Here is a 10,874-nt window from a genome sequence, read left to right as displayed (position 1 = left end):
TGTCATCTGCAAATTTGATAAGCATGCTCTGTCTTCCAGCATCGATTTTGCGAAGATGTTGAAGAACACAAGGCTCAGGATGGCATCCTTCTAATAACTTCTGTCCAGTATGAGGAGGGACCATTGGTGTGCATTCTCTGAGTTTGGTCATTCGGTCAGTTACAAATCCATCTAACAGCCACACTTCTAGTCCATGTTTTACAAGCTTGTTTGCAAAAACAGAATGGGGAGCCTATCAAAAGACACCATGAAATCAAGACATATTATATCCACAACATTCCCCTGATCAGTCAAGCTTGTGGCACTATATATAGCAATATATATATATATATATATATAGGCATGTAGAAATTTGACAGCTAGAATTTGTACAGCAGTTTGGCAGTACTTTAGGTGTCACATCTCCATCCTATGGTATCCTAGGAGTTGTTGTTTTGTAGAGAATTCTGATTACTAAACTACAAATCCACGGATTTCATAGGATGGGGCCATGACAGTTATAGTGGCATCAAACTGCTATGCGTAGTGTAGTTATACTCCTAGCTGAGGATCCAGGAAGGAAGAATTAAACATGGACAGATGGGCTAAATATTTGCTTTATTTGTGTTTTAATTCCAGCGGTGTCTGGGAAGGGTTTGCATAACTTTTGATCATCATGTTAATTCACTCCCTAGGAAAGGCACTAAAGACATTGGGTGTCCCATTTTCAAAGTAAAATCTCCATTTTGCGTCATTGATGTGCTATCAGTGCCCCGCTGTGTTCAGTTGCGATTGCAAATAGAGGTTGACTCTAAATATGCTTTGGATAAATGAGGCCAGGTTATACCACTTGAAGCAAGTTCACGAAGAGACAAACTGTAAAACACTATACAATATTAGATTAAAACTGAGCATCAGTCCAGATGCTTTGGCTTTAGTTACCGAAAACCCTTGTTTTCTGTGGCTGATGAAGTTTGCAATCCATCACATCTGGAAAACACAACAGATCGATTATTTTATTTGCACAATTGCAAATTGACAACTGGATTGGGGAGGACAAAAACTCAGGTGGTTTGTTCTTATATCTTGATTATATTAATCAGGGGACAGATTTGTTTTTTCATGGCATGCTCCTTAGACATTTATGCAAGCAGTATGGAAGAACTTGATCCCTTTTGGTTTTGGTTGTTAGAGACCTACTCTCATTTCATTATGTATTTCTCAAACTCTTCTGATTTGGTGAGGACAGTCTCACTTAACCCTCTGTAGTCACACTTTTCCAAGTGCTTTTAAAGCATTAAAATATTTCAGTTGCTTTATAATATCTATCACAACACTCTTAATATCCTATGAGGCCTAGAACTAGTAAGGGTCAGCAATCCCTTTAGATTTTCTTGCTCATTTCAGATAGAATGTATATTTAATGGAGATTAAACTCTTCCATGTCTAGGTTAAATATTTCAAATATCCTTGAGTGCCATATATTTAAGATGTATTTTCAATGGCGGGAGGAGGGGAGCAGGGCAGAATTTGCCAAATATCAATTAATGCTATTAACAATTCATTCCCTACATTTCTGCAGCTTATCTTAGGTTGCATTTCTTTCCCAATTTCCTGGAGTTGCCTCTTATCTCCTTCTCAGGATATTATGTTAGCCTGCAAAATGGAGAATACAGTTATTCATATTAAACTGGGAAGAAGGGCTGGGGATGAAACCGTCGCTCGCTCCATGGGCCAAGAGACCACAATCTTCGTTCGAGACGAATTAGAGGAAGCAAAACTAACCCCTTAATCCACTGATATCATCTGACCTGATGCCCAGCAGGCACACTTCTAAAGCGATCTTTCTCTCCTGGTTAAATGAATCTTGGTGGCGGTGGATAAAATGCATTTGCTAAATGCTTTCATATCAGAGCAAGACACGGATCCCAACAGTTTATGAAGAAAATGAGGTGAAATAAAATGGACTGGGAGATAACAAGAGCATCTAGTCTCTATCTGGGTCTCTATCTGATATAGCCTCTATCTGGGTTTACTGAAGAACAGACCTTTGTTGGTAGTCTAAGCTCAGGGATGGCCCAAGATAGTTTGCACAGGTGTTGAATTAAATTTTATTTATTTAAAAATAAAAATAAATTTTATTTATTTAAAAAATGTTTTCCAAACAAGTTTTGGGGGCTATTTTTTTTTAAAGCCATAGGTGTCTGCAAATGGTGTTAGTAAGTATTGCATGGAGTGATGCAGCGGGAATGAAACTGGTCAGATTGAGTTATTTCATTCTTATCGCACTTATCCCAGCACAGAATGTGTCTCACATTATTACTTTCTCATCTTTTCCCCCGCAGCTGGACTGCATGACGGTAAAATGAAACACTTCCTTATGATAGCACATAAATGTTTAACAGCATTTTCATTTTAAATTTTAGACCCTGCTGTTGAATGACAAATGTATGCAAAGGAATCAACGATTTAAAATATTTTTGACCCTTTTGGGATGGAGGATAACAGGAGAATAACACCATCTATCATACCAAAGTCGATTTGGACAGCTTTCCACAATCTTTCCTTTAGAACAAGTAAGTCTACAAGTAAGCAACACATACAGGTACAATATTACTATATCAGCCTGTTGATGTAAAATATATAATAATTGCAGGAAATATGAAACACTTGCCCTAAGTCCTTTTCCAACCTTTAAATTCCATAATCGGTTTTGGTTAGTCATTTTTTCCTTTGGTGGAAATTTGTTAAATTGAGGAGGACAGAAGAAATGAAGAATTTTTAATTCATATTTAGTCTTTCACAGATGGGATTGCTTGACTTTCCCAGCTGCCAGAAGAAAGAACAAACTGTTGTTGCTCATTTTCCATTTCATCGCTTGTTTCTCATTTCATTGCCTGGTGCTACGTGGATTTCCTTGGAAATCCATTTGCGTTTGGTGAGATCTGCACTCACATGTTTCTCTACAGCTTACATACATGACAGCTCAGATATAGATTACGATCCCCCGTTCTTTATAGAAATATTACTATTTAAAAATCTAAAAATATATTCCATAGCTTTCCCATAGTAGATGAGTAAAGCTACCTAACAGCACTTTTCCAGAGAGAACCTGGATCCTAGAAGAACACCATAGAGTTCCAACAGTTTCCGTGAAATTACTGGAAGCAGATACTTAAAATGGTGGATAGTTTGGCACCCGACTTCTTTGATGATGTGAAAGGACTTAAGAATGTCAAGAAAGACTAGGCCAGATGTGGTAGATTCACTCAGATGTGCAGAATCCTAAAATGCAGCGGACTGTGTATTTTTAGATGCTGAAATCTGACCATAGCCTCTTGGTCAAGTAAACATTATGAGGTATAATACAGTCGGCTCTCCATATCCACAGATTCTGCATCCGCGGATTCAACCATGCACAGGTTGAATTATATATATATATATATATAATTTGAGGGGCACTACTTTACTATTGCATTGCATATAATGGGACTTGAGCATCCACAGATTTTAGTATCCATGGTAGTTCCTGGCACCAAACCCCAGTGGGCCCACTGTCTAACATTGGCACATCTACCTTTCAAAAGTCTATAAAACCCTTGGCGCACGCACACACACATATATATATTCAACCTGTGCATGATTGAATTTTGCATTTTCTTGTGCTTTTCGTCTCTTCATACAGTTCCCTGGATTTTAAGGTGGATTTTGGGGGCATTTTCATGACTGGGTGGTATCACAATCATAAATGAGTACCAAACACTTACAGGGTCCTAGCCAAGCTGAGAATATCATGATTGTTTAATAGGATGGCAGCCTATATCTTTTAAACATTTGTTATATCTATATTCTTATTGATCTCCTAATGCTGTTCGCTTTCCTAAAATTATACTTTGCCACTCCGTGACGAAAATTTGCCATGGCTCTTTTTTAGCGTAACATATAAAAGCCGCCAGACGTAGTTCCAATGTTTTTATTCAAAGCAGCCTCTCACAATGTATAAATACTGCATATTAACACACATGAAAAATACAACTTCTAAGGCACCCAGAAAAATGTGTTCATACACTAGTTTACAGGACCATTGACAAATATATTGTGTACAATTTGATCTAGACAGTCAAATATTCGATATATCAAGAGATACATGTCCCTCGGCACGCAACTAATCCTCAAAGTATTATTTACAACACTGGTTATTGGGGTTATTGGGGTGCCCCATACCTTCGTATTCGTTATACTGTGCACTCACCATCATCACAAATATTGGAAAACTGTTTTCATCTTATTCTATGACATCCAGACAACAAAATAATTAACGGGCCTAATTGGAAAATGTCTACATTTTAACTCATCTGTGCAAGATTCGAATTAGAAATCAAATACGTCTTCGCGGACAAATTTTGCTATTTCGTTCACTTTTGCTGACCCCCCCCCCCCCACCTTTTGGTTGTTCGCTTTATCTCTTAAGGTTTGGTAATAAGCCTTACCAATAGACATTCTAACGTTTCCTCTCTTTCATTTCCCAACATTGTTAGCAGATAGACCCTATATCTGGCTATCTTGCTCTCTTGTTTTCGCGTTCCCTGAAATGAATAAGATGCGATGCAAAATGAATGCTGAAAAGGAGTCAACATCTGTTTTTTTGCTGTACAGATGAAACTGGTTCATTTTCCAACCGATGCTGGGTTGGGAAAATGGTACTCTTTGGTCCTTATTTTGCTTTTAATGGAAGATACATCCCATATATATATATATATATATATATATATATCCTTCAAAGCCAAAATCTTGTTGACCGGCTCAATGAGTTAGTGGACGACTTTCCCATGTATTAGTTACAGATATTCAGTATGGCTTAAAAACATACAGTTAATTGGGTAGACAGAGATAACACATCCAGGATACAGAGTACTTAAATGCACTACGATTAAGATTGTCTGCTAAGTCTCTTATGTAAACTTCTTTAGTGTCTCTTAAAGAGTTGGCGACAGCCAGATTGGACTTTGATAGATACAACCACCCGCAAAACAGCCTGAGATAGATTCGCATGACCGGGTGGACGCTACATATGGTTTCGTACCATATCAACAAACCTACCTATGTTGTTTGAAAGAAACAACCCGTATTATCCATTTCACAAGGAAACAAAATTAAGGCCTTGCATTCGAAACGTGCCAACTGTCTGAACGCAGCTACCAGGGGATGGGTGCAAGGGCGGGTGAGTGGTTTCTTAGGGTCTAATGAGAAGTGATGGCAACCCAACCGGTTTCTTAGAATACAGGGTTGGGCCAAATGCTTTATATCTCTTTAATACCATTTCTTCATCTTGATTTAATATCTAGTTTTGGTGACGGCAAAAGCAGCTTGGCATAGTGCAGAAAAACATCAGTGAGGAATGGGTTCAATGTGAGGTTGGTCTCACTGCGGTTGATATCCATAGAATGGCCACCCATCATTTAAAACCCACTTGGATCCCCACATTGGCTGCATCTACACTGGAGAAATAATCCAGTTTGGCACCACTTTTAATATCCATGGTTCAATGTTATGGCATTATGGGAATTGTCGTTTGTTGTGGCACCATAGCATCGAGCCATTGCAGTTGCCAAAAGAGATCCACCTTATTACATCTCTTGATGCCTATAAAAAGGTGATAAAGACGGATCTCTTTTCCAGACTGAACTCCTAACAAAACAGAACTATTTGTCTGTCCAAACCAGCCACCCCCAATGCCACTCCAGTTTTAATTGTTCTAAATAATGTTATTTTTTATCGTATGGTTTTATTGTTATGATTTATGTGTGAAGGTGGGAGGATAGGAGGGTTGAGGAGATGAAGGGAATGTTTTTATGACTGGTTATATAATTTATACTTGAACTTTGCTGTTACCCGCCTCCATCCTCAAAAAGGGAGAGGCGGGATATAAATATTATTATTATTATTATTATTATTAAAGTGGTGCCAACCAGGACTATTTCTGTGGACGCAGCCTGATTGTACATGCCTTTCGTTTCAAGACTGAAAGTGACTGGAAAGTCATGATTCGGGGGGGAAAAGGGAGCTTATTTGGGTCTGAAAAATAGGGCATCTCTCCAAGTAATCTTACAATGGAAAAGGATGCCCTATGGAGATCTCCATTTTGGGGGATCAGAGGGGTATTTTTTTGGAAGGGGGGATAAAATTGCAGAGGGTCCGAGGGCACACTGAAAAGCTGCAGGTGACCCATTGGCCACACAATTCGGACACATGTTCTAAATCAAAGAATGGGGAACTAGAATGGGATGAGTGGCCATATACCTCTGTACACATTTTTGTGAGTTGCATGATGTTTGGAGGTATGCCCATACTCTTTTATGCCATGAAGTTCCTGCTTGAAGTTTTGGGTTCCAGCCCTTCAGGTGGAAGCCTTTATGGGACAGATAAGACCCGCAACTGGTTTCCTTCCTATTCAAAAACATGATCCGCTGCCATCACATCTAGTTAGACCCATTGCTATGATGCAGTTGACAATGTTTTGATTCAACCTAGTGGTAAGGCTTATTCACAAATGCAGTAAATTTATACAGATTTATAGCTTTAACTCTCCTTTTTCTCAAGGCTGGACTGAAAAGCCATCCAAACTATACAAAACAAAAAAAACCCTGCCTGCGTATATCTATTAAGGGTAAGAGAGAGAATAGGCTTCTAAGTGGAAAACAACTGGCACCAGCCTCTGAGTGATAGAGATTAAAAGAAATGGTTAGCCATTTTTTGGGGAAAAGATTGCCTAAAACGCTTACCCTAATCTACCACGGAGATATAAAAAGTTTATATTTTTGAAAATATATACTGTATTAAAGTCTGAAAGCTTATCCGTTGAAACAGAAGGGTACCCAGCTAAGCCACGCTTTTTATGTACAGCAAAAATATACATGCAAGACCAATGCACAGAAATGAATTGCTGACTTTTCCATATCTACAAATGCAAAGAAACCCGCAGTCGTCTTTAAAGATTTGTACAAAACCATTTACATGAAATCATATAACGTACTTAACAACAAATCTGTAATTATTATTATTATTATTATTATTATTATTATTATTATTAAATACTGTGAATATTCAATAAAGATATTTGATTTAGTATATACAATACATCTATAGAGCTGAATACCCGGTGATGACAGAAAGATAAACCTAGATGAGAAGCATTTTTAAAAAAGATAATTACAGTCCTTTTACAAAATGAAACTGAAATTAGATTAACTATATGGTTATTAAAAAAACATTTTAAAAGTTTAGAGTTCATTTTTTTAAAGTGAAGAAAGAATATTCCATGTGTTTTAGCCATTCATTTGCCAGGAAAATGTGACAATCGGAGTATTTAGAAAACACTGTTGAAGAAACTATTAATGGTGGGGGGAAAAATCAAGTGTATTATAGAAATCCTTTGTTCTAATTACAAGAATATCTGTCAAGATAATTCATTCTGCCACTTTATTCATGCACCTGATACATTATTTGGTGCTGTATCACTTGTTCCGAGAAACGAACGACTAATTTAAAAGATGATCTACCATATGTTTTGCATCACTCTTCCTTAATGCCATGTTAGATGCATTTTCCTATCAATGCATATTGATGAATGCGACTTCAGTTTCACACACTGACTAAAGATGTTGAACTGGCCTACAGTAGTGAACGGCGCATGACTGTGGTGCTCTAATGCACCATATATGTATTTTTAGCAGAGACTAAGAGAGGCATCAGGCCTTTTTCATCATGATTGAAGAACTTGCAGAACGACACAGAGATAGGAATCTCTCTGCAATCCACTTTGCATATTGCTTGCCAAAATTGTTTAAGCAAATCTTAACTAGATGCCGGATTGTGCATTCATTTGCACAGAGAAACATTCTAATAGACAGCGGAGCTCCGCCAAATATAAAGCAAGAACTAGAACAAAATGCAAAAATGCAACAGTCACCTTTGGAAGCTCTGAAATGTGAAAAAAGATGGATTTAAATGCAAACGGTTTTCTACTTAACATGAAATAGACAATGAAAGGACAGCAACAAGAAGAAGAGGAGAATGTTTAGGACACTTATGGAAGTCACTCTCTCTCTAGTCCATGAAACTGATTTAAGCAGGAGATAATGTTCGTCCTTTGTTCCCAGTATTTTGTCAAGAATCACTTTCCTTTTGCCATTTGAAACAAACTAGTGTTTAATTGCAGTAGTCAGTAAAATGGTGATCCACTAAACAAGCCATTTGGAACACCCCATGGATGCAAAACCTCCTGTTTCAATGCACCTTGAATGTCAAGTTCTCAATTTGAAGAAGACTATCCTTCTATTATTTTCCTGGGGGCTTCATCCACACAATAAGGCATTAAAGCAATGCAGCATGGAGGAGGAAAAAAAATCAATTCAATGTTTCCAAAAAACATTAGGTCCACATTCTAAGAGCAAACAAACATTAGTTTGTTCTAAGGGAAAGCTTGGTCTTGCCACAACTTTCTGCTGAAGAGGCCAGTTTGTGCTGGAGAATGAGAAAAGCATGAAAGCCATTCCTTGTCTATGTTATGGTTTGGCAACTTCTTATTGACTTCTATATAGAAAGTTATATACCACCAACAAAGACTTGGGAGCCTCATGAGGGTTAGGCTCTAAGCTTTGCAGCACAAAGGAATGGTTAAACCTTTGTCGGTACCCCGATTTAGGCACCTTTCACCCTGTTATTAATGTCCAACTAGTAAGAAAAACAGTAAGTAAATTTGCTTTCCCCCCCTTTAAAACAAAGAAAGGGATTGGCACATCGTACTCATAGGCCTCAAGTTGTTAGGGGGAGGAAGATGACTTGTGCAATGCTCAGAGCTATGGCATCCCATGGATTCTCCTGAAGGAACATTAAGCAAAGGTGTCTATGTTCAGTACCTTTGGGTACAGGTTTGGATGTAGCTGCCACTTCTTAACGCCCCACAGCAGTTCATCCGTTTCCTCCATTATCATCCTTTTCTCACCCATTCGTTTAAAGTCAACCAAAGAGCTTGTACACTTGTGCAACACAGGTCTCATCCTGGGAAATATTACAATAATTATGTTAATAATAACAAGTATAATAGTATTTCAATGATACCAAGAGTTGAATGTGCGTGTTGGTGTGACACACACACACACACACGTAAAACACACGGAGACGTAAACATGCACACGCAAATAAATTAATTAAATAAATTCAACCGGAAAAGGGGGGGGGGAAACCAACAAGAATTCTGAGTAAGATTTTTTTGTTGTTGCAAAATTATTATTATTGTCATCATCATTATTATTATAATACATCATACATATAAATTAGATTCCACCCTGCCCATTCATTCATTTATTCATTCATTCATGTTTTGAACGAAACAAAAGTAGGTCGGTTTTGAAACTGAGCCGTTTGGGTCGATGCAAAGACGAGTTGCTTATAGTTTGCCAAAAGAAAATCACTTCATTAAAAATAAAACAGGTTACAAAGAAACTGAGATTTGCAGTTGCAAGGGGCAACGTTAGTGCTTTTCCAGCATGTGGAATGTAAGGTTTTCTTGAGCCATCATTGTGTTGAAATGGTGCTCCCAGCAAAGGCTGTGGATAACATATCCATTGCTTCCTCCATTGAACAAGAACCAGTCTTGCTGGGAAAAGTCACTGAATGTCTTAACTCACAAGGAAACTGACACAACCATAGGTATGTTAGACGCGCCGTCACAAATTCCTCAGAAGGAGTCCTAGGATATGGGTTGGACTTTCATATTATCATTTTTTTCAAGGCCTCTCTGAAGCCTGAAATCTTTTTTTCCCTCTGAAAAATAGTAATAATAATAATTCCGTTTCTCTTTCAAGTTGCGAAACCACGATGTCAGACTTCGTAAATTTTGTCTTGCAGATAGCTGAATAACGAATCCAATCCTTTCGAAGAACTCCAGAGCTGTTTTAACATCTGACATTCTTTCTCGTTCACGTCTTCAAGGCCGGATTTTAGGAAACTCCGAACTAGGCATTTAGATTCTTCGAGCACCTAAAGGAAAACGAGGAAATTATAAACCCGTGTTGTCACTGCACCATATGCACAGCGATAGAAGAAAAGAGCAGTGTGACCCCAAACTGTTCCAACAAACATTAGTTCTGAAATGGGAAATCTGGTTTAATTTCAGAAGCCCTCTGCAAGGGATAGGTCAGATCAATGGCAAGAATGACCTTTCTGCTGGCTAAAATGGAAGAGGGAGGAGAAAGAAAGAAAACCAGTGGATTTGCGGGTACCTCCAACCCTGCCTATTGTTGATATACAACCTGAAAATGCTTCTCTCCACAAGGCTGTAGGGTTCAGTATTAAAAAAAATAAGGTCCTCGCATCCACAGCAAGTTAATTCAGGGGAAGGCAACCTGGCACTCTATCTATGTTCTTGACTACAAATCCCATCTGCTCCAGGAAGCTTGGCTAATGGTCAGGGATTATTTGGGCTGCAGTCGAAAGACATCTGCAGGACACCACCTTGCCTTCCTCTGTGCTATGGTATTTTAGTGTTTCATACTATTGGAATAGTAATGTTTTATTTTTGAACTGTAAATGCCATGTACCTGGATGGTGCTATATAAATAAACAAACAACAACAACAATAACAATCACCTCCCAAGTTTGTGGCACTCCGGTGGTCTGAAAATACAATGTAGTTCCCCTTTATTTACAGATTTGCTCTCCATGATTTCAGTTACTCGTGGACAATCACTGTCCACAAACATTACAGTTTCAGGCACCCATTGGGGGTTTTTTGGGACGTATCCCCTGTAAATAAGGGGGGGGCTGTTTTGTTGCTTCTAATTCTAATTTTTACATGGCTCCTTCCAAATTATACTTTCCAGAAGCCTCCCCAG

The 10,874-nt window shown here is 38.3% G+C and overlaps 1 protein-coding gene and 1 long non-coding RNA gene across 2 annotated transcripts in view; one reads left to right on the top strand and one right to left on the bottom strand.

Moving 5' to 3' along the window:
* The first annotated feature begins 66 nt into the window (after positions 1-66).
* Positions 67-10,534, top strand: LOC149305996 (uncharacterized). The gene is made up of 3 exons (XR_016282461.1): positions 67-154; positions 2,406-2,555; positions 9,889-10,534. It is a non-coding gene; the product is annotated as an uncharacterized LOC149305996 (long non-coding RNA).
* CDYL2 (chromodomain Y like 2) overlaps positions 9,434-10,874 on the bottom strand; it is a 38,015-nt gene continuing 36,574 nt past the window's right edge. Inside the window, exon 7 of the mRNA XM_089540002.1 lies at positions 9,434-10,020. Coding sequence (XP_089396128.1) covers positions 9,862-10,020 — 159 coding nt within the window. The 3' untranslated portion in view covers positions 9,434-9,861. The remainder of the gene's footprint in view (positions 10,021-10,874) is intronic.

Source organism: Sceloporus occidentalis, unplaced genomic scaffold (genome assembly GCF_023333645.1).
Source record: "Sceloporus occidentalis isolate IW3139 unplaced genomic scaffold, rSceOcc1.0.p SCAF_10, whole genome shotgun sequence".
Classification (NCBI taxonomy): Eukaryota; Metazoa; Chordata; class Lepidosauria; order Squamata; family Phrynosomatidae; genus Sceloporus; species Sceloporus occidentalis.
The sequence above is the reverse complement of the archived record's forward strand: the minus strand, read 5'-3'. Positions and strand labels throughout refer to the sequence as shown.